The sequence below is a fragment of the Podarcis filfolensis genome (assembly GCF_964270895.1).
Source record: "Podarcis filfolensis genome assembly, chromosome: 2".
In the NCBI taxonomy this organism is placed as follows: Eukaryota; Metazoa; Chordata; class Lepidosauria; order Squamata; family Lacertidae; genus Podarcis; species Podarcis filfolensis.
Genome location: NC_139605.1, coordinates 72653962 through 72678877, shown reverse-complemented (window position 1 = coordinate 72678877; position 24916 = coordinate 72653962). Strand labels below are relative to the sequence as shown.

The window sequence follows — 24916 nt, the reverse complement described above, 5'->3', positions numbered from 1 at the left end:
AATGACACTTTGACATTGAAAACTTTGTCAGAAACATCTTAGTGGGTACACATACTGCCTACTCTGGATGTAGAGAATAAATTAATAAATGTCTGCTGTCTGACAAAATGAACAATGCTTTTATCAGCTGAAAATGGTACAGCTTGAGGAATTGCTGAAGTCACATAAATAACCATTCTTCTGTTCTGAAAATGGTTTGAATCAAAACATACCTAAAATATATTAATGTACAGCCTCCTAGAAGCAGTATGTTAAGCAATACATTTGTCTTGTTTAGGGTCAGTGCTTAAGCAATAATCTTAACTTACATGTCTCGGGGTTTTATGTGTCAGACTCCCTTATTTATCTACTTTGTCCAAGGCTTTTGCTCTAGTTCATCACTGGCCTTGGCATGGCTAGAGCAGATTTACGGCCTTCCTGGAAAGTAAATTTCTTCTATTGTCTAGGTTCCTGGTAGTAATGGAATTAACTTACCCTTTAATAGTTCATTTTGTCACAAAGAATCCCAAAATGCTTGACACAGTGGCTACCCAGAGTTGCTTCTACCTACTTCTGGGGTGAAAGCAGTAGCTACCACTGTCACCAAACCCAAATAGCTATTCAGGGTGGAGAATAAATTATCCAGGTGAAACATATGGGGGACCTGAGCAGCAGGTATGGTCTTTCCTCAAAGAGAAGAGAGCCAAATCCAGTTTCAGTTAGCTTCCTGCGCCATGGCCTTAAACTATGTGAAATGGAATCTTAATATATAACCATGTTGCCTCATGTGCAAGTACAAAAATGTCCTATCTTTGTAATTAATTACCTTGCAGGCTTATACTGATATCAAGTATACAACTTACATTATGCTGGGTGGAACCAGCTTATAGAAAACACAATTTAGCAAGTGGTATGGTGTAACTAGGCAACTCCCATGCCTTGAACAGTAGCAACGAACATACATTATTGTTTGATTTCAGTTACATAATACTGTTGTTGGGTTTCAGAGCCTTTCCAAGGACTGTATCTTCTGTACCTTGCTTCTTGGGAGGAGTACCTCTGAATTTGGTTCAGATAGCTTTCACTTCCTCATTTGAGTATCCACAACTGGCTAATGGCCTGGTTTGCAAATAACACTAAGCCAAACCATGGCTAAACATGAATGTGTGAGCCTGTGACTACTTGTAGCAAAAATTGCAGCTGCTTCATACCTCCCCTGGTCCTCCTGCTTCCAGGGGCAGCCCAAAGCATTTTGGTGATTGAGACTAAATGCCCTGCTGCCGCCCCCTTGGTGGGATGTAGGAAGGGATTTCCCCCCTTGCTGAGACTCCCTGCCCTGCAGTGAACTTTTCTGCGGGCCTCCTTCTGCCCCCAGCGGCAGAGCGAGACCAGCAGCAAAGCAGAGTGGTGGAACTCCCCACTCTCGCCGAAACTAGGTGAGAGTGGGGCGTTCCAGTGGTGGCAGAAGCAGTGGGGCAGGCTGGGTGCTGCCTCTTGCATTTCTGCCACCTGAGGCAGCTGCTTCACCCTGCCTCATTTGTGTGCCTGCTTTGCCTGCTGCCACACTGCCTGGAGCTTAACCATGGTTTGGCTTAGCATTACATCTGAACCTGGGCTTGTGATTTGTCTTGCTCCAGACAAACCATAAGCTGTAGCTAATGGTTTGTTTGGGTGCGGGGGGGGATGGGACTTACAGCTCATGGTTTGTCTGGGGAACGCAAACCACCATGAGCCTTGATTTGGATGTGATGCCATGCCAGACCATGGCTTTGCTCCAGGAAGCATGGCAGTAGGATGACCAGAGGAGTGAAGTTGCTGCCATGTTTGCTGTGAATACATATATGCTTACACATTCGTCTTTAGCCATGGGTTGGCTTAGCATTACATGCAAACTGTGTCAGTGTATTACTTAACTGAGTCTGTAGTCACCTTGTCATAGCGATCAGAACTGCTTGGTCTGGGAAATATTCTGTGTACTTTTAGGTGCTTCATCCTGATAAGAACTGCAGAAAAGGGACATGGTTTCCTTTCATAAATAAGTAATCTAGGTTAATTGGCTTCCAAACAGACATAATCTAAAATAGAATTGCTGTCAAGGTTCTTAACTTTCCATGTATGCATTTTAGCTATTTAATGTGAAATATTTATTATAGTTCAGTTGTGCTATTTTGTCATTGCACGCTTTTAAGAGGCTATTTACTGTAACTCTTCATAGGTTGTTTTTTTCAATAAGCATCCCAAAAAGATGTAAGATGTGACTCTGTAAAGCTATTCATCAACTCATTACTGGGTAAATGGGGATATAAATATTTCTGTATACTACAAGTTATTTTTCAAGGTGGTATTTCCTTTCAAATGTGAGATAATTGGCAGAAGCCTTTGTTGCTTGTGAAGTTTTAAAAATAGGCTCACACTATAACTCTAGAAAACATTCTGAATCCCATGAAATTGGATTGGCACACCGGATAATGGTAGCACAGATAGCTCAATTAATATCTGACTGAGTGCTTGGCTGCATGTTACATTCATCACATAAGAAGTAATCATGCATAATGTCAGACTTTGACCACTGAAAAATTTGAAGTACTCCTTGAAACAAGCAAAGAAAGCTAGAGTTGATTGTAGGCAGGCTGGAGACACGATAATCATTCTTTTCCTCAGTGGCTATTGCCTTAAGGTCAGGGATAGAGAATCCCAGGCCCTAATAGTGGACTGTGGGACTCTCCCAAGCCACAGCCCCTCTTTGGGTGATTCTGGTTAGCAGGAATATGTCATTGAACTGTGATCATGCCTCTTCCTGGCTAACTGGAATGTAGAAGCCTCTGACTTTTGTGTGGCTGGAATGCAGCCCACCATACTCAGGTCACATCCATTGTTCTTCCCACCATTGCCTCTGGATCCAAGCACCACTGACTTGCAGGAGCTGAAAGCCTGTAAACATTGAGAGGGAAATGGTTACTAACGAACTAGCAACTAAAGAAGAACTTTTTTAAAAAAATCTTTAATGTATTTTTGTCACATATACTACCCAATTAATCATGTCCCTTAGGCAGTTCACAGATTTCAGATAAATAAAATATGAATACAGTCAACCAAATCAATTAATATAAAAGTTGCACCAGGAGAAAAATTAGCATAAAACCATATAATAACATGGAATAAATGGTTGGTGGATGAATTAAGTTGGCCAGTAGTTCCTGGGAATGGGCCACAGACTTGTGAGCTGCCTTCTCTCTCGTGAGAATTCTCTTTTCCTGCCTCTATCATTATGGTTAATAACTACATCGGCACTGACCTTAACACTGTTTCATGTTAACCAAGGTTCCCATTGTGCCTATGGTTTGCAGAACTGCTTCAAAATGTTGATTGTGGTAGAAACACTGGTTAGGTTGATGCAATTTAATACCTAACCATGATAATGGGTTATGAGAAAGGGTTGGAGAAATTACTGTATGACAGGGATGGGGAACTGCTAACGCTCCAGATGTCAGCCCCACCCATGGTTGGGATGATGGGAGTTGTAATCCAACAACCACTTGGAGGCTGCCGAATTCTCATCCCTGCTGTATGAAATGTAGATCTTGGAAAAGAGTGTGTGATTCTGTGACCTGTTCAAATCTCTTGGCTAAGATTAGAAATCAGGATTGTTACCCAAAGTTCTCGTGAGCTCTCATACATACACTCCTGTTCTCTCAAATGTGTTTGCCTAGCAAGAAGAGACAGTAGCCTACGTTCAGCTTTTAAAATGTATACCCAATTGAATAATTAAAAGCTGAAGAAAACAAAACATGTGTGTAGGAAGCTGTGGTGTTGGTTCACCTTGGGGTAAGTCACTATTAAGTGATAGCTGCAAAAGGGTATGTTTTTCTGGTTATTGTAGGTGAATTTTGAAGAGCAATGAGACTGCTTCCCTCTTATTTTTTTTGAGACATTGTAAGCACAATAACCCCAGAAGACTGCAGACTTTTTTTGTCTGTATAGGGAAGGACCATAGCTTTGAGGTTGAGAATGTTTTGTGTGTAGAAGGTCCAGATTCAATTCATAGCAGGTAGGGAGTACTCCCTGTCTCTTAAACCCTGGAGAGGTGCTGCCAGTTGGTGTAGACAGCACTGAGTTAGATGGATCAATAGTATGTTTTGGTATAGGGCACCTTCCTGTATATAGAGGGGATTTTTGTTTGGGGGTAAATGTGTATCAATAGCCTCCTAAAGAAGCATATTTGCTTGGTTTTTCTTCCTGGAATGTTTTTTTTTGTTTTGTTTTTTAAGTACTGCACTTTTGTATTTTAGCAGAGACAGTGAGTTATACTACCCAAACAATTGTCCTCTAAACTATTGTCAAATGTTAGGGAACTTTGTTTTTGTTGACCACCTTCCTGAATCCTCCATTATTTGCCTGCCTTGAGCAGCTGTCATTTTCAGTATGATATTTATATCCACAAGAGTGTCTGCAGAAGTCTTTCTCTAGCGACTTAATTGCATTTCCTTTATGAGAGATTTGACTTTCATGGACTGAACTTGACACAGAGAGACATGCTTCTCCTCCTCCTCACTACAGTTATTTGAGATGGCAATAATAATGAATCAGACTATACTTTCTTCCCTATAATAAAATATACTGCGTAGTCTCAAATGGTCATCAGTTGCCTGGAAGTAGGGCAGGAAGAAGTTGATTAACTGAAGGAGGATAGTGGTATAATAAAAACATAAGAAGAGCCCTGCTGGATCAGATCAAGCCTTCATTTAGTTTAGCATCCTGTTTTCCAGAGTGATCAACCAGATGCCTCCAGCAAGTCATCAAACAAGGCGTGGATGCAATAGGCCTCCCATGTGTCCATCCCTCTTAATGGGTATTCAGTGGAATATTGTTTACGAAAATGAATCTTCCACTTAGCCACCCTGGCTGATAGCTACTGATAGATCTATCCTGAATGATTTTACAAAATCCTCATTTAAAGTAATCTAAAGCTAGTGTTGGTAACCACATCTTGTGGTAGTGAATCCATCAATTATGCATTGTGTAAAGATGTGCTTTATCTTGTCTGTCCTGAATCTACTGCCAGTTTCATTGGGTGACTCCCAATTTCTAGCATTATGAAAGTGGGAGGACACGTTTTCTCTATACACCTTCTTCATGCCATACACTCATTGAATTGTAGAGTAGGGAAGGAACCACAAGTGTCATCTAGTGCAACACACTGCAATGAAGGAATCTTTTACCAAACATGGGGCTTGATTCCATGACCCTGAGATTAAAGGTCTAATGTTTATAAGCCTGTTTCAAAAACCCCCCAAAAACCTTTAGATGTTACTAAACTGAAAAGTCCCAAGTGTGTTAGTCATTCCTTGTAGGGAAAGTGCCCTAACCCACTTCATCACTTTGGTTGCCCATTTTGCATTGAATCCATTTCTGTACTATGGGGTACTATGGATTTCAAATCCAGCCACACCAGAGATTTTATAGAATGACATTATGATACTGATAGTCTTCTTGTCAATGCTTTGCCTGGAATTTTCCTCTTTTTTAACACTACACACTGAGTTAATGTTTTTGTCGAGCTATCCATAATAATCTATTTTTTATCTACCATAACCCTATTTTTTTGATTAAACTCTTTTAAATATTGTACTGTATTTTATATTGTTGTACCCTGCCCTGAGACCTTAGGGTGATGTATGAGTAATAAATCAAACTGTTATTAACATTAATAATGAATAATAATAACCCCACAATCTTTCCAAGTTACTAACAGTCAGTTGATTAATATACCTGTGAATTTGGGATTAAGTATTCAGCTCTGCTAAGCTTTCACACTGTTGTGTGAGGTTAGTTAAAAGAAACCAAAGCAAAGTCATGAAGTGCTCTTAAAATGGCGAAATACTTAGGTTAATGATGTTGAGGAAGAATAAAAAATTATCTCGCTTTTAGAAAGTCTATATATATATATATATATATATATATATATATATATATGTTATTGGTTTTCCTGTTCCATTCTTAAAATCTATGAAGATAAAGTGGTGACAGTATTAATGAGAGCAGATTAGGTTATTGTAGGAGGTACATTAAATGTATCAAGCCCAGCTGGTTGCATCATATTAAACTGCTAAGACAACTACTGTACAGTGTTTTTATGTACTTTGATCATTGAGGATAAGATTTCTATAACACCTCACTTTTCTCTTCCAGTATTAAAATAAAATGGTGCCACTTACAACTAGAATGGTAAAGTAATGGCAAACTATGGGAAGGCCCCAGTATAATATGTTAAATAATAGTGGAAGCTTTCTTGAAGCAGCAAGCAAAATCTATAAATAGGAGGATGCAGAAACATTCTGCTTGTGTTTTCTTAGTCCACCTCTTATATGCAAGAAAAAGAAATTTTGGTGACAAAAAGGCTGTGTCACAAAGAAGTTCAGAGCTTCAGCGTGCCTTATGTCTTCTTAGTCTGTGTTTTTCAAGTTGCAAAATGCTGACTCAAAAGCTAGTTGGGTGACATTAAGTGCTGTGTGCAGCAAGCTACAGCACATTACTTTCTGCATTAATTAGAGAGGCTGTTGCATGTGTTGCAACACAGCTGCCATGTAATAATTTTGTAATATGAAGAAATTCTAGATTTTTATGCAAACCCCTTGGTTTTCTAATGTAGGGAACATTGCTTTATCTGAATGTTGATAGAGTGTAGTCTGTGGCAAAACCAAATTGAACAGTTTTGATGCAGCCTAGTCTCCATTTTTATATTATCTAAATTGGGAGCACTGTATAAGTACCCCTCCCATGACTCACTCCTTGATGTGGTTGGTTGATATAGACTCAGCTTAAAGATTTGGTTATATGTAACTGCACCTCTGTTTTTATACTGAATCTGCTCCATGTATGGTTTCATTATTGCTTGTATGGTTATGTGTTAGTTTGCCCATATGTTTTTGATAAATCAATACAAATTTTCAAAAGGAAAAAAACACCCCTATTTAGATAGAGTATGAGGAGTGAAGTAAAGGAATGATTTAAACTCTCCCTTCATTTATTTCTATGATGGGCCCATTATTTTTTCTGTAGATTTGCTGATTTTTCTGAAGTGCCTATTATGCTTGGAACACTTTCTGTGTGAAGGTTTTGTGGTTTGAGGACTTCTCTTGAGGTTGGAGTCACATGTGTCCATTTGCAGTAAAACGGCAACCACTGACTTGTTGAACATCCTTTGACGGAGCTTTCAGAAAGCCACAGCCACTAGTGTGCAAGATCAAAGGCAAATGAGTGACTTATTCAGTATTTTGGACAACTAATAAACAGCTCACTGAAACTATGCGTAAAATAAAGCCTTATTCAAGGAAGTTATTCTAAAGTAATGCTAACTAATCACTATTTGAGCTTGTTTTTAGAGAGATGAGTAGGGCCAAGTGACCCCTTGGCTTGAAGAGGCTGTAAACCTCCCAGTGGCTTACTTAAGGTGGTAATGCCTAATAAGAAGCCAAGTTTTTAAAGTTCAAAACATAACCAGACTGGTTACCAGCTTTGTACATTCTCAGGAGATAGGGGAGTGTATATTGGTATTTTCTCCCCCTTCATTGATGATACTTGAAGGATCTGTATGGAACTCGAGCCCTCTTAAGGCATATTTTATACAAGTTAAGTAAACATGCTGGGGGGGGGGCATGGAAGCAGGCATACTAGCTCCACCACCACCAAACCTGCCATTCTTCTGATTTCCCTCCACAAATTGGAAAATCAGGTTTATAAAATGTGTGGGAGCCTCAGTGAGGGCAGGAGATTTCCAGCTTCAGAAGACTGCCTCCAACCCAGAAGAACTGGTGGGGATGGGGACATGTGCTTGTCCCCATGGCCCCCTCTTGTATGTTTACTTAACATGTATAGAGAACACCTGAAGAAGGCTTTTGTGTCCTCTGTCATTGTTGTTCATTTTCATCCGTTTCAGTAGTAGGTGGTTCTCTTGGAAAGCAAAGAGAAAGTGGGGCACTTGTGTAAAAATGCATGTAGGAGGTGCTTGTGTGGTATGGTATAAGATGAGTGCTGGACTTTCAGCAGAACAAGCTTCTGCAAAGTATGAGTAGAGAAACAAGAAAATGACTTTGGCAATAACAGAACTGTAAATATGTTAAGTGTAGAAGGTGGGGTGGGGTGGACTGGGAAGGGAGGGGAACCTAGAACATGTGTTTGATGGGGTTAACTTTCAAAAGATTTAGGAGAATGAAGAAGTCGTCTGATTGGGAAGTTGATACTTTTGATCAGGCATAGGCAAACTCAGCCCTCCAGATGTTTAGGGACTACAACTCCCATCATCCCTGACCACTGGTCCTGTTAGCTAGGGATGATGGGAGTTGTAGTCCCAAAACATCTGGAGGGCTGAGTTTGCCTATGCCTGCTTTTGATTCTAGCTGAAAGTAGAGGTGTAACATTTCTGGAATTTTTGAAGCCATTTAGCCTGCCTTCTAGGTGAAAAGTGAAATATATGCAATATGTTCTTCTCATACCTAAACTTAGATTGCCACCTTGAGATCGTGACATGTATTGTGCGTAATTTAGCAAATAATCCTACATTGTTTGCTATGAATGTCTTTAAAGTTTTATTCAAACAACAATTATATACTGCAGTCAGTGCTTAAGAGGGACCTGCAAGTTGCTGGACCTAAAAGTGAAAAAAATGTATTTTGGATTTTGCTAGTTGGCAAAATAATAATAAAATAAAAATTGACAATGGGACTGCTTGACACTGTAGTAAACAAAAGGTAGGCTTTATTATCTGGACTTAGTGAGGGTGGCTTGTATCCAGAGAACTGTGCGATTAGCTTTGCATACCAAGGAAGCTTTGGAATTGTTTTTCTCAAATAGCAGTTCCCCTTTCTCATTTATGGCAAACCTCTTTTGAACCAGAAGAATTGTATAAGCCGTTTGTGCTATGGAGTGCAGTTTCCAAATTTAAAGGAAAAGGGCCTAAGATCCCCCACCCTTGAGGTTTCAGAAGGCTGGTTTGAGGCAAAGTGCTCATTCAGCCCTTTCAATGAATCCTGTGTCTTCTAGGTGAGGCATCACTTTTAACTCTTAAGGTAGCATTTATGAAATGGCAATTGGCTTTTATAATGCATTTTCTACCTGACAGTAGCATACCCCTCAGTATTTTGGACAACTTCTTAATGAATGTTGCTATTGAATTGTCATTTGGCTCCAATCTACTTTGCCGGAGTTCAGTTAAATGTGTCTTACTTAGAGACCTCTGCATGAGAGGACATTGGAGGTGCTCTCCTTCACTTCAGTGAAACCAACAAATGTAAGCCTCGTTTTTGAAAAATGACACATCAAAAGAATGAATAGACCCAAAATAGCAGCAAGAATCCGCCAAGGTCATTGAGCAATAACCACGGTACAATAGCTTGTGGAGAAAGAAACTGCTTCTATGATGAAACCTACTTTTCCCTTCTGGTGTCTGAAGAATTTCAAAGTCTGTGCCAGAGGATGCCACTGTCACAAAGAAGAGAATTGACTGTGTAACAAACTTCATTTTGAGGTCATTAGAAATGACATAGTTAATAGATCCTTTTTTCTTAGTGTCTCTTTTTCAAAATTGATTTCTTTTATGTTTTCATGCTGGTCTGATTTACCTTTTTGGATCGTATGAAAACTAACTGAAATAAATGCACTGATTGTGTTTCTGGTGCTGGTTTCCTTATTTGGCTTGATGTCCATGTGGTGGTTGCAAGCTCCAGACTGCTCCTTTCTTGTAAAACAACTCACAAAGAAACATAGGAGGCCAACTTGTACTGAGTCAAACAACTGATCTACCTAGCTCAGTATTGCCTAGACTGACTGGCAGAAGCTTTCCATGGTTTCAGGCATAGGGCATTCATAGCTGTACCTGGAGATGCTGAGGATAAAGCCTGAGACCTTTTGCATGCAAGGCAGATACTTTACCAGTTAGCCATTTCACTTCCCAAAGGTCTGCTGAAAAGTTCCAGAAAAGGGGCAAGGGAGTTCTAAGTTGAAACTGAGTGAATTAGACAAAGTCATCTCAATGAGAAATACAATTTACAGAGAGCTCACAAAGCTCCCTTTATCTCAAGCTAAGTCTTTCTTCCCCAGTGCTGGTTATAGGCAGAAACAGGACTCTTGAGGGCCTTCCTTCACATGAAGTTATTAGAGCCATGATTGTGCAGTTCTTATCTATTTGTTGCTCAGTAGCTGCAATACTTTCTTCGTGGAAAGACTTCTGTTTCAGAAGTTGTTTCCTTTTCTCGGAACGTACTCTCAATGTGATATATCATCCTTCATCAATCACACCACAGAACTGCAATTGCAATGGCCAAATGTTGCTATTGCAATGGCTGTTGCTAGTGACATCATGAGTGACAAAGCAATAAAGGCCTACTTACATGCCAATGCCATTTTGCGGGCATTTATTTGTACAGTTTCTTATGGCTGCCGGCTGCACTGCTGTGCAACATCAGTGCTTGATTGCTTATACAGCAGTATTTGAAGCCATTTGGCGGTTCCGTCTTTCCACAGAGTCATTTGAGGAACTATTAAAGTTTCTATCTCACCTAACCTGGTACAGTATTTAGTTAGCATTCAGCTGGACAGGGCAAATTTCAGCTGCTGTATTTAATTCTGTGATCACACACTTCTGTCTTTGGGGTCTGCCCTCCTGGGAGCATTTGTAGATCTGTTCTAATTAACTTGATAACTTGTAGATAAAGACACAATCTCTCTCATTTTCTTACAATGGAATTATCAGTGTCACTTCATTTTACAGCAAACCAAGTTCAAACTTGGAAACTCAAGAATTTTTATTTCTGAAATGTAAGCTTACCTCCCCACCCTCCTTTAAGCCAAGTGTTGGATGACTATTGACATTCAAAGCTTTAAATAAATTTCAATTCCTGCTACAAAGTTGTCTGGGTTTTTTTAATTAAATAGGTATTAAGTAAAATAAAAATATTAAATAAGCATTAGTTTATTGCACAATCATAGTATAAGCTGATTACTTGTAAAGCTGTATATTGAACATTCCATCTGAAGTTTAGTTTTGCATATAGTGAGGCTTGTTATTTAAATAAGCAAAGGATGAAGTGATTCTGGAGAGACTTGTTTGGAATATGTTCTGGGATGTTCAGACATACAGGTACATTCAGAACAGACCCATGATGAGTGCTCTACCTGTAGCTGTGACAGTGTTGTGTGAGCACAGGGCCAGTAGTGGCAACTGCACCAGAGTGAGCAAAAAGATGGAGATGACAGGTAGGGAACTGCCAAAGTTATGAAGCAGAGAACTTGTGAGATAAGAGCCTCCCATCCCCTTAGCCTACTGTGGTTGTCCTTTGGATTTGCTGCCACTCACCTTGTGACTCCACCTTGGTTCTCACCTGCCACATTATGCCCAGGAATTAGTGTAGGTTTGGTTGTGTACGGTGGTGACAGCGGGAACTGAAGTAGGAACAGGGAGAACTTACCTGAGGAGGGGATGAGAGCACCAACCTCTTTCATGGCCAGTGCCTTGGCCTCCTTTGTGAGGAAAAGACAAAGTGTTCAACATGTTTTTAAAGTGCTTTTTTAAGAGTTCACGTTACTATACACCCTTGCATCATTTTGTCTCTTTTATCACTATACAATACACCACATGATGCAGTATTTCAGACAGTAGGAGTTTACAGGAACACTGCCTAAAGTGTTGGAACTTAGTGCTGAAGTACTGGATTATCCTGCAAACACCTACCAAAGAAACAGTATATGCAACAAAGCCCACTGGGAGCTCTGTCCATCTTTTTATTATGGCAACACTATTGCTGGACAGTCATGTTGACTATTCTACCATATCTAGTGCTATAGTATATCCTCTTCCATGATTCCCCTGCAGTGGTCTTTTAGGTTGTGGTGGGGTGGGGATGAGCAAAGAAAACTAAATGAAACATTAATTAATATATATTTCAGTTCTTCTAGATGCTCTATTTCTGGCCAGTGTTTCAATATTCACAGCTCCTAAGTCAGAAATAACATTTTAAAGAGTTTGGGGGTGTCTCTTCTGCTTAGGCAGTGGACAAATGAACTCCCCCCCTTTTGTTAAGCAGCCCTTAAACATGTTGCTCACTGCATCACTGTAATGTGCAGTTAACCTTTGTTTCACCTTAAGCTCAGTTTCCAACCCGTGTTTATATATACCTCAGCTCTTCAAAACTTAGCTCATCTTTTTTGGAATAGGACAGCCTTCCCCAGTGTGGTACCCTCCAAATATTTTTGAGTACAAACCACATTATCACAGGTCACTGGTTGGAGCTGATGGGAATTGGAATCCAAACTGGAGTTGTTTCCTTCGAAAGGAGGTACTCTCTTAATTTGAGAGCCATAAGAAAAGGGTTGACCAATTTGCAGCTACTGATTACATTGAGTTATTGTATCATGATGGGAAACCATATTTTAAAAAAGAGCATGCACCTGTCTAATTCAAAGACAAAGAACTAAAATTTCTAGATACCTTAAATGACAGTGCTGTAGAATAGTTGGTTATGGCAGCAACTCTAGACCTGTTATTGAGTGGCTCCCAGGACCTGGTACAAGATTAAATTTAAAATATCCTACATGTTTTTATTTATAATTTTAATGATAATTACACTTATAATCTGCCCTATCCTGTTGGTTTAGTGTTCCATATATACACATTTAATCTGGTTGTTAAATGTCAGCACAAAGAGGAGAATTCTACAATTGTTTTGCAAGTATTTTATCTTGCCATTCAACAACATTTCTTGGCTCATTTAATTTTTTTTAAAGAAAAGTAACTTTTTTATTTTTATTTCCTGAGAATCGGCCATCTTAGAAATAAACCATTCCATAATGTCTGTCTGATATTGTGAAAGCCTATGTAAGTTTGTATTGTGCATATGCATGTAAGATTTAATATTTTTGGTAATCTGAACAGTGTGTTTACAGCCACCCTGAATAAAGTTACTGATTTTATAAGTAAAGTTCTCTAATCAGACTGCTACCCAGAGAAATTACAAACAGGATGTTACTGAAAGGTTGTAACTGTGGCTAGATTTATTGTTTTTTCTTTTATAAATAATTTGGGTTCTGTTTTGTAGTATACCTCAAACTTCAGGTATTTTACAATCTTGCCCTTCCAACCGCTTTGTCATTGCTATTTCTTACATTAACTTCATGTGAGCTAATCTCATTCACATTAGCTGCACATGAGCCACTTTCTCACATTAGTGTCCCATGCATGAATTGATCTTTCTCTTCTGATGTTGTAAATGTAAGAAGGGTTTTGGACAATTTGTCATGAATGAATTTGAGGGATCAGAACTTTATTTGCTGTTCTTAAATGCTGGACCAGGTTAAGCAAAATTTGTGTTGGATATTTTATGTTGTAGCATGTAGGTTTCTTTCACTTGGATCAGAGCAATACAGTGATGCTAGCAAATTCCTTACTGCTTGAGTTATTCTTTGTTCTCTCTAATTGTAGCTGCCCCAGGAACATTTTTGCCTACAATTGACTACAAAGTGCAGAAGCTAATTCAATACCATCAAGATTCTCAGTATTTATGGTTGATAGTGGGCTTAATTTGTAACTGGGTGATTTTCGAGTACTGTACTCAAAATTTAGAGTATAGAAGCACATTGAAAATCTTAGGTCAATATGCAACATCAGCCACCAGGAACACACACCAATTTGAACCACCTGTTGGATCCCAGTAGTTTCCTGAGCTTTAGTAAAGTGCTAATGACCTTTAGAGGCTTGGCTTTTGATACCTCTCTGCACCTGGCCTGGGGCGGGGCCTGACAGGCCTCATAAGGACTGCTCCCATGACTGCTGCTCAGCAAGCACTGGGGTATTCCAGCTGAAGTTTGGAAGAAAAAGTTTGCTGGTAGGTTCAGAGAAACTGTTTCTTAGCACACATTTCAGCTTAGAGCATTCATTGTTTCAATACGTGATGAAGGCTCCTAGCTTAGATGGTTCTCTTGCTCTCTCTCTCTTTTAAAGGTCTAGACAAGTTAATGGAGATTAGATACATCAATGACTATTGGCAGTAGTAACTAATGAAAAATGGGTATTCTATCTGCTTAACAAATACGGGGTAGTTGTGATCTTCATGATCTGCTTGTGAACTTTCCTATGGCATCTGACCAGTTACAAAGTGCTGGATTAGATGGATCATTGTTGCTGTGATCCGCTTAGGCCATTCTTTTCTTGCATTCTAGTAGATCAGGCTAAGCATTTTAGCTTATGTTCCCTAGTTTACAAAATTTATGAAAGTAATTACAGAATAAACTGTACAGGAATTTTTGGTTTAACAACAAATGTGTTGCCACTTTGGTATGTAAATAGTGTTGAAAAATGGAAACTTAATGGGAATCGGTAAACTTAGCAGGTAAATATGAGATCCTATAGATTTTTGCTTGATTTAATGGTTCTTGGTGGTTTTATAGTTTCTTTTGTCAGTTTAATCATCATTCCCTTGACCTCAAAAACTTCATATCACAAGCAGCTCCACACTTTACAGAGTAATCATCTTTTCTTGGAATACACTAGGGTTTCCCATAGGCATCTGGTTGGCCACCTTGAGAATAGAATGCCAGAGTACATAAGCTTTTGTTCTGACCTGGCAAGGCTCTTCTTTTGTTCTTACAGTGTGACCAGCACACATCCTTAACAGTTTGTGAACAAATGAAGCTGCCTTACGGAAGCAGACCATTGGTCAACCTCATTTGTATTTGTCACTCCAGCAGCACTGGCTTACTGATGTCTGAGGCAGACAGTTTCCCCACCTCTTGATATCTGGAATTCTTTTGAATTGTGTATGGTAGGGATCAAACTTGGGGACTTATGCAAGCAAAACACTTCCTCCAAATATATTGGGGAGATGTGGCCCAGTTGGGGCTCCCTGGCATGTTTAGGCAGGTGTTGTATGCCACACGTCTTTCCTTTTACACTTTGTTTGCAGCAGGAAATATTGGTGTAACAGCATTGATGGGTGTAGTATTACATAATGTTTCAGGTAACGTTTTGGGGAAGTGAGCTCCAACTGCCTATGACAGTCATCCTTGATTTCTATCAAAGTTCTCCTTTCCGCAGAACCTGCTTCTCCTGCAAAGCAGGACCATCCTACCCTCATGTTTTCCTGTACTGTACTGTCTGCTGCCACAGCTTTATCTCCCCCCACCCCCTCCATGTGTCGGTCAAACTGTAATCTTCTTTCATCTTTTGCCTGTCTGTTGTATCCAGAGCCCTACACACAGGGATCGTGTCAGTTCTTCCTTCCATACAGGCCTTTAATTGTTGGTCCTAGATAAATGAAGAGTAGAGGCTGGAATGGGAGTTATCACCACTTTTGGAATGGTTAGCAGAAACATCAGTTTCTCAAATTCTATTCTAGAACTCTGTACCCATTACAGTTAATACCTGGACGCAGCGATGATGACTTTCTTTTGGAAAGGCAGCTACCTTCAGATATTAACAAATATATGTCTATAAATATTCTTATAATGGTTCTGCTTTCACAGTGGGCAGATAATAAAGTGTTCTTCATTACAGAGATTCAGAGAAGTAAATTAATTTTTTAGCAATGAGTATAACAGGATTGCAGTTTCCTGGCACAGTGAATGGGGATGAAGTTACAGACTATTTCCCCAGCTGTGAGCCATTTGTGTAGTTTCGAATTAGGATTGAGGGAAATCTAGCAATGAAAGTTAGGTTTGTCAACAAAGGAAGCTGTGTAAATTGGCACTAAAACCACTTGATTTTCATCCAGACAAAATTTTTTCTATAAAGGTTTTAGAAGCAATCTTTCTCTGCTTTTCGGCTCTTTTGATGAAAGGCATATTTTATGTGAAGTGAACTGGGGCACTTATAAAGTAGTAGACTTCTCTCAAGTATGTAACAAAAATACTGGAAAATGCTTCAGAAAATAGGGTGGCTATAGAATCATAGAATTGTAGAGTTGGAAGGGACCACAAGGATCATCCAGCGCAACAGTGCGGGAATCTTTTGCTAGGCTAGATCCAGAAGTGGCCCACCCACTGCTTATTACTTTTGACAGGTAGGTGGGACCACCCGTGACACTTAGATGACATTGGGTGATATCAGGTGTGTGATATCAGTTTCAAAGGAAGAATTTGGCAAATACTTTTAAGTGCCCTCTTAATTCTTCCTTTGGAGCCACAGCTTGAATTTCAAGGCACAGTTTAGTTTAAATTCAGTGCTGAATACAAGTCCCACTTTCAGCAGGGATCTGTTCTGCTCAGGGACTCTGATATGGAGCTCCTGAGTGGAGCTGATTAAAGCAGGGCTTGTTTTCAGTGCTGAGTTTAAATTCAGTGCTCAATGCAAGCCCCAATTTCAGCAGGGATGGCTCCACTCAGGAGCTTCCAAATGGAACTAATCCCGTTAGGGCCTTCCTTTGGCATCAAATTTAAAGGCACTGAATGCAAACCCCTTTTACAGAAGAACAATCGGGAGCACATTATGCGCCACAGCCCATTCAAATGGGTCTTGTGGGCTGAATTAGGACCACAGCAGGCCTAATTTGCCCTGCAGCCTGAGCTTTCCCACCCCGTCTTAATCTGTCAAACATAAGCACCCTGTGAAGATTACCACTGGGGCGATGCACTTGTGCTCTGCCTCTAGCTGAAACTTCAGTCTGTGCTTGAGTCAGAAACATCTAAAACTTTTTGAAATATATGAAACAGGGATAACATCATCTTCATCTCAGGAATGTTTTGAGAATCACTATAGCATTGTCTAGATAATATCAATGTGGATGACACAAATGTCACTGTATTTCAATACATACATGAATAGGTCTACATATATTTAAATGAGTTTTTAAAGTTGTAGTGTTTGGCTGTGGTTTCTGTGAGAAATCTGTGTTAGAGACAGCTTGGAAATCTGCAGCAGGAAAAACGACTGCAAGTCTGTATTATTTTCTTGGTACCATTTATGTCAAAACCAGACTCTTTGTGACACATAAGTGACAGAACAGGGAGTCTGCCAATTCAGCATCACTCTCATGGGCCTCACTAGGAATTGCAGCTATGTTGACCAGCTCGTCAGTGTACCAAACAAGGAAAGTTGTGTTGTATATTTGGTTTTGTTAGCCAGTTATAGACCACAAGCAGAATTTTATAGCTTTTTAGGCAGGGAATGCTCTGAAAACACTTGAGGCTCTGTCAGGCAAACACAAGGCAGAGTAGTGTAGTAGATTTTTTACTTCAGTAATTACAGAAACACCCTAGGCCTTTCTGGTTTTATAAACAATGAAATACTTGATGTTTAGCAGGAATTATTGTCAAGACCTTCCTTTCCAGTATGTTGATACTGAGTGTTGAATTCTCCTGTCCACTGTACAGTTATCACCCCTTTCTAGCTCCAGCCCCTCTGAACATGCTGCCAGTTTTGCCTCATCAGACCCTGTGTGACTGAGGGGTATTTTAATTTGTTTGAAAGGAGTGAAGAGAGGATATAGGCGAGAAGAGCCACTGGCAAAAGCTCTGTTCTGTGGAGAGAGTTGGTCAAGTAAACGTGTTGGGAGTGGAGATATCGGGAACAAAAGTAACAAATCTTTTAGGAAAACAAAAACAAATGTTTTGCAGGGTTCATATTTTCTATTTTTTGTTGATGAAATGCCTGAACCCTCAGAGTCAATACAAGTGGTTCTTAAATAGTGGGTTGTAAGCTTTGCTGTATGTTCCTAATACTAAGTGTTGAATACGATATAATGTGACATATGATGCTCTCTGCCTAATGGACTATCCCTTGTTCTGGAAATTAGGGGGATGTAATCTTGTTTCTGGGTTTAATAGGTAAAAAAGAACGTTGCTGGTTGCTGCTCTGTGCATGAGATGTTTGTTGATGTGTGAAGCTTTTTAACTCGAAAAGCTATAGCATAGCTGTATTTTTCTTCTTCACTGGCAGCATTGAGAAGCTAGAGTATTGGAGCAATTTATTCTCGATGGCCAAAGCTGACAAATAACAGAGGGAGTGCAATAGATGTGGGTAGAAAGCAACCAGTTTTGATGCCTCATACCTAATCTACAGAGTCCTGCACTGGTTTATCCCAATTGATCATGAGCTTACAAGTGACTTGCTAGATGTGGGGCTAAACTGGGAGTTGTAGGCCCTTAGACATTGACCTTCCTGTCTTTGATGTCATGGTGTTTGTATGGTCCTGTCAGTTTTTCCTGTGTAAATTTTTCACTGGGGAGGGTGGTACCTTGTAACCAAATGTCATGGTATTGAGGAAACACGCAGAATGCTAGAACTGAAGTCGAAAGATGCAGTGTCCTAGCAACATGAGAGAAACAGTCACTACTAATAAAGTTGCAGATCTGCAGGGTGCACTAGTGAGCACAAAGCAGCTAAAGAGTGAGTTTCCAAAATGAGATCTCTTTGCTAGCTTCTGTCATGTTGTTGCGTACCCAGTGACAAAAGATGTGGGTATGGGTGGAAGGTTTCTTATGTGGTCTGCAGTGCATTAAAGCCTAAGAACCACTGAGCAATCATAAGGGAGGTGAAACAATATATATATATATATTTAACAATGTTTGAAAGGCTGTTTTTCTTCTCATTTGACATGCAGCAAGGACATATGGGAGAAGGCGAGGTAACAACATTCCTCTTTAATTTTCTGATGTTTAAAATGTCTCATGGCACAGCTAATGCACAATCTGCTTCTGTAAGGAGGACTGGAAGCAGTTTTTTTAAAAAAAGCCAGGCTTCCTCAATTTGCATGCTGTGGTAACCTTTAGTAACTTAATGTAGTGGCTCCCAAAATTAAGACTACCTAGGCAGAATTAGGATAGTTATACTGAGGCATGGGGATGAGGAGGCGTCAATCAGTGTTACTACAGTGTAGACTATATAATATATATATAGGTCTGACCTTATGTGTGGGTGTGGGTGGTTGTTGCTTAGAAAAGCACCTAAGTGACTTGGGCTCAAGGTCTATTTTTCAAAGGTGACTTTGGCCATGATGCACTGTAATAGGAAAAAGACAATGGTTATCATATGTACTCTGACATGGGTGATTTAATACTGCTTTTTAAATAGTGTGCCCTTGTGGAATCAGATTGCTTTTCTGGTTCTCTCCTGAGAACAAGCTAAAAATCTCTGTGTCAGAGATGCCTGGAACCTTGGATCTGTAATTGTGTGTTTTGAAGAGCTCCTCAGCTGCTGCTTCATAATAATAATAATAATTAATAATAATAATATTTATATGCCATCCATCTGACTGGATTGCCCCAGCCACTCTGGGCAGCTCCCAACAAAAAATAGTAAAAGCACAATACATCACACACTAAAAACTTCCCTAGCTTGGGTTGGGGGCACTAGCAATCATAATTTGAAGTTGGAGGGAGTTTCATGTCATTTGTGAAAATGGATCCTGGCAATTAAGTCACTTAGGTGCTTTGTGGAATGAGGGAACTGCATTGCTCGGACTTCATCCTCTGAACTTGCATGTTGAGTAAATAACCATGAATACATGCCACTTTGCTTAGCTTCTTCAACACTTTCTTGCTTGAGGTGAGGGAAGCATTTCTGCAATAAGAATAGAGTAGTAAGGAGAGTTAATGCTAAAGAAAAGGAAGAGTGGCTATATGTAGTCCAGGAAAAGGGTCTGCAAATTTAGTTTTCAAAGAGAATTCATCCCTTTCAGTGGGTTTCAGATCATTACATTAGAAAGCAAATGTTCTAGAATGCTGGTAATGATAATGGGATTAATATTGTTGTGCTCATCTTCTAAACAGGAGTCGTATTTTTTTGATAGGTTGTGGTAAACTGGTTCACTGTTTATTAGTGACTCAGATTTTATTGACATGTTTGACTTCTGGGGGCACCCCTTGATTAGAGAGGTGAGGCGTTTGAGAGGAGGAGACAGATCTTCTTACACTGATCTGCCCTTTAGCCCTTCAGCCAAGAACCTTAGAGTTGCCACTTCCCATGTCAAAAGGAACCTATGACATTCCTGTTGCTGCCCTTGTTGAATGATCACAGAGAGGAAAGCATGACAGTGCCATTGACAATATGTGTAGCTTGCCATATTCAGTATATAAGGAACAATGTTTTCAACCATCTTGGTGTACTCTAAATAAAACTGCACTGTGATGTTTCATCAAAAAGGGATTGTAACACATTTTTTCCTTCCGTGTGAATGTTAATTTAAAAGAAACTGGAACACTAGCCAGAAACACAAGTTTCCAGCCTGTCTTGACATGATACAGGAAGTCAGGTGCTAAAGTGATCAGTTTTGTCTATATGAATGTTAAGCGGTATGAAACAAAGTACCACTTTCACAGTAACATATACAGTAAGTACCATAGCAAGGAGACCCCTACATAATTAATAGCAGAATGATTCTTGAAACATGGCTTTCCTAGATAATCCATTAATCTTGTATAACATCAAGGTACTGGTTACTATTAGGAAACAAAACCACCTAGAGTCTACATCTGTCTGTGGTGATACATCTGTACCTGGACTATATCACTTCAGTCTGAAAGAGTGAAGAGTCACAGAACCAAATGCTTCCTCTGCAAAAACATCATTGTACATTGAAAGCTGGCATATTAGGGGTAAGGCTAGGCTATAACCTTTCCCCCTGACATGCTAATCTTATATGTGTGGGGACTTTTCTTATATGGAAAAACACACAATTGCATAAGTTCTTACTTCTCGTATGTAGTGGCACAGCCAAGACTGATGAATGAGCCTCAACTTGTTTCATGTTGGCTACGAAATAAGCTGAGAAGTAACCAGTTTATTTCTAAGCCAACTACCCTTTGTTTACTGGATTTTACTCATCTACTAGTGGTGCTCTGGCTCAGGCAGTAGTGGTAGCAAGCTGCAGGGAAAAGCAAAGGAGGGGCGTCTCCCTCTTCCTTTCCCTCCTTCTCATAACAAAATCAGGGAAATGTAGTTTTCCCAACAACAATGTTGGTAAGTGATTTTCCAGGGGTTAATTGTGGCGCAGGTACCTACGAAGGTAGAAGAAGGAAACCTTCTTTCCTTGCTGATACCACCATTGGGGATGAAGGGAAGGACTTCAATAATGTTTGAGGTCAATATTCATTTTGGTGGTATATTTCTATACTTTTGTGATGACCAGTGATTTTTGCAAATAAGTTTGGCTGGCTGCTCACAGGAGGAAGTTTGGAAATAGGCTAGTGGGTAAGAAGGGAGTGTGTAGAAGTTTGAGAGTCTGATTGGATGGAAGAGGAATTATTCTATAGATAACAATAAAACCTGATCTGAAGAAGAGTTCAGGGGTGACAGTAATACTTGGTTCAAGGTTGAGGGGCAAGTATTAAGTTTTTATTCTGCCTTTCCTCCTGAAGTTCAATGAGGCATGCATTGTTATTCCTTCCCCATTTTATCCTCAAAGCAGCCTTGTGAGGTAGGTTAGGCTAAGAGAGAGAGACTGCTCCAAGGTCTTCCCAGCACTAGTCTAATAACCTAACAATTATGTGATGCTGTATGCCAAGCATTATGAGACCTATGAAACTCATACTTCCAGGAAGAGTTACAGCATTAGTTGGTTTACTGTGTCAGTAAAAACTAGGGCTAAAGAATTTCAGATTTGGGGAGGGGAGTATTTGTTTGGTAGGATATTTTACTACTACTGTCACATTGTGACTGTTCATGATTACAAGTCTCTGAGATTAAAGTGTAAATTAGATGTGGGATATTTCACTTCATCTGAACTATGCAGTTATATGGGGGTAGCTGAAATCTTGCAACTTGCAATTCCACAGCATTCTTCATACGATATTGGGGAAAGGCACCAAAATTATTCTTAATATATTTGATAAAGCATTTATTTGCAGCATATGTTTGAAAAATATTCAATTTGGTGTGTATTGAGAAGAGAATTGGGGGATATATTGACGGTAGAGGTTAGCCATTTAATGATGTTGATTGTGCTTGTATTATATTATGGTACATTACCTTGAGCTGCCTGCATAACAGTTGACAGAAAAAAAAATATTGAATTAATAAATAATATTAAAATGAAGTTTTCCTATTTTTTTTCATAGATAGTATTAACAGGGCATCTTCATATACCCAAGAGGTCAGGCTGTAGGAGTAAGAAAGACATGTAGTTAATGTTACTGTTAATTATGTACGCAGGGAAGGGAAAATGCTCTGACATGTCTGATGTAGCAGTTAATATTAATGAAATAATTGTATCTATCCAAATAGAATTTTCTTCTGTTAGTATGTTTTGCATTTCCCCCCTCTTTTCCATTGTAGGTCAGTCTTCACTGTTCCCAATGGAAGATGGGTTTTTGGATGATGGACGTGGGGATCAGACGCTCCATAGTGGCTTGGGTTCACCACACTGCTTTTCCCACCAGAATGGCGAGCGAGTGGAACGGTACTCCCGCAAGGTGTTTGTAGGTGGTTTGCCACCTGATATTGATGAAGGTATACTTGGACATCAGTATAGCCAAGAATACCCACATTAACCATAAGGGCCAAGGCTTAATTGTGACACGTGGGAGGGGTGGACCCTCGTGTCTTGGCTATGTGCAATTTTTTGGGGGGCTGTGAAAATAATTACCTAAACTATGAGCTGCCAAATATGCAAGCTGCTGGGTTATGAACTGTGAGGATAAGGAGTTATGAGCTGGACAGCTAATGCGATAGGTTTTCTTTCCATCTAGTTCCGTTAGTTGCATATTATGCTGAATGACATCATAAAACTCTTTATGAAGGTCTTTTATTTTGGAGATGGCTGTGCTTAAGACTTTATGTTAAAGCCATTAATACAGGCACAAATTTAGATCAGTGTCTGACTTAGAAGTGGAGTGCAGTTCTTCAATTGTTTTAGGGAGCAATACACAAGGCACTGCCTTTTTGTAACCCCTGTATATTTCACAGGGGGAATGAATTATTCCTACACCTCAAATCTGTTTTAAGCATAATGAACACTGTTGGGGGTGTGCCTAATAGGGTGAGAGTTATTGCAGTATAGGCTTTCATTTTAAAACAGGGTTTAAGTAGATGGACAACCATGGATGAGTTTCTTTAGCTGAATGGGTCTCTGCCATGGGTATCTATTTTGTATTGTTCATGGTTTGTTTGGGTTTTTAAAATATATATGTTGTTTTTAAATGCTTTTTGCTATTTTTATTGTGCATTGCCTTGAAACATTTTTGTAGAAGGCAGTTAGTTGATAATAAATAAATAATAGATCCCTCTAGGTAATTAGTTATAAGAACAAAATAATGCCTCATTTTTAACAATAATTTACATTACTTTCTTTGGGATATCTAACCCTAAAATACTATTTTCAAATTCTGTTAATTTGGAAAAACAGTTCTTAGTAAGCTGCAAGCAATGTCCCAATATCTCTTTAGCACCTCTGTTGCTTGCATGCACATGAAAGTATCTGGGAGGCTTGTGACTGGGTCAGAGATCATTTGCTTTTGGGAAAAGAAATCCTGACACATGTTGAAATCCAGAGGATAGTTTGAGAGGGATTTAAGGAAAATAGTAAATGAATGGAAGTGGGTAGATCACATATATTTTATTTATTCAGATACTTTGTTATAGAGAAACACTAAATTTTCTTCCTTTAAATAGCTTTAATTATGAGTTTGTTTTAAAATTAGACTGACTTTAAGAATTCTCTATCTGCTGTTGTTAGCATGAGCTGTACAGTAGTTAGATTTGTGTAATATTAGCCAGTATGTAAGTCACCTGATCTGAATTTTGAAATGGAAGGAGGCTTTGAAATGGCTGCAGCAATTGCTTTCTGTTAATGTGTTTTGTGCATACTGTCTGCATCTTCGTCTCTATGGCTATTACATAACTGCTTTCTAGAAGCCCTGCCGAAGTTAGTCGGAGGTCAAGCTCAGATAATGTGCACAGATGTGGCATAAGCATGTGATGTGAGCAGGCATGACTAGACCGTTTGATATTCTTTTCTCTTTCTCCCAGCGTTTTGCAAAGCAGCTTGCAGAGCAGACTGCTCAACACTCTGATTCAGACTCTGCACGCTAGCTGTGGGAGAATGCCTGAAGCTAGGATCTGGTAGCTGTTTAGGTTCAGTGATTTCGCTCCTTTGAGTGGCTTGCTGCAAATCTTTATTTGTAATCTAAAACACACAGCTTCAGTATCTGAACTGTTTTCTTCATTATTAGACATATGTTTTGACTTGTCAAACCTTCCCTTTAAACAATAAAAATATCATCAGCTCTCTGTCAGTTAGCATTACAGAAAATACTTGTAGGCTAGACCAAAGTGTTATTACCAACTTAACCTGAAATCACTGTATGATGTGGTGTTTTAATACTTGCTTTTCCCTCTGACCTGCAGATGAGATCACTGCTAGCTTTCGCCGCTTTGGCCCTTTGATTGTGGATTGGCCTCACAAGGCTGAAAGCAAGTCCTATTTTCCTCCTAAAGGTAACACTTAGTATTTCATATGTTACATTTTGTGTCCTGTCCTTCCTCAGAAGAGCGCAAGTTAACTGTGATCTGGTGACATCTTTTTTTCACCTATTGAACTTCACAACTGAGCTGGGATTTGAACCTGGCTCTTTTGGTTCAAGCCCAACACAATCCACTAACATACACAATATTTTCCTATTATGTGGGCACAGTAAAGTTGCAGATTATGGATTTTTTTTTTATTTTTAGTATTCTTCTCTGTACCTTTTGTTTGTTTGAAATTGTTCTTCATTGCTGCTATTGCTCTAAGACCCTGTTGTACTTTGAATACTTTAGTTGGGCTGTAGATTTGTTGTTGTTTAGTCGTTTAGTCGTGTCCGACTCTTCGTGACCCCATGGACCAGAGCACGCCAGGCACTCCTGTCTTCCACTGCCTCCCGCAGTTTGGTCAGACTCATGTTTGTAGCTTTGAGAACACTGTCCAACCATCTCGTTCTCTGTCGTCCCCTTCTCCTTGTGCCCTCAATCTTTCCCAAC

General features: G+C 39.5%; 1 protein-coding gene across 3 annotated transcripts in view; it reads left to right on the top strand.

The window, feature by feature from the left end:
- CPEB4 (cytoplasmic polyadenylation element binding protein 4) overlaps positions 1-24916 on the top strand; it is a 54682-nt gene that overhangs the window by 17341 nt on the left and 12425 nt on the right. For 2 of the 3 annotated variants that reach the window (XM_083593956.1, XM_083593957.1), the window contains 3 exons: positions 18564-18587; positions 22235-22408; positions 24305-24394. In XM_083593956.1, coding sequence (XP_083450082.1) covers positions 18564-18587; positions 22235-22408; positions 24305-24394 — 288 coding nt within the window. The remainder of the gene's footprint in view (positions 1-18563; positions 18588-22234; positions 22409-24304; positions 24395-24916) is intronic. The other variant, XM_083593958.1, reaches the window with a different exon arrangement.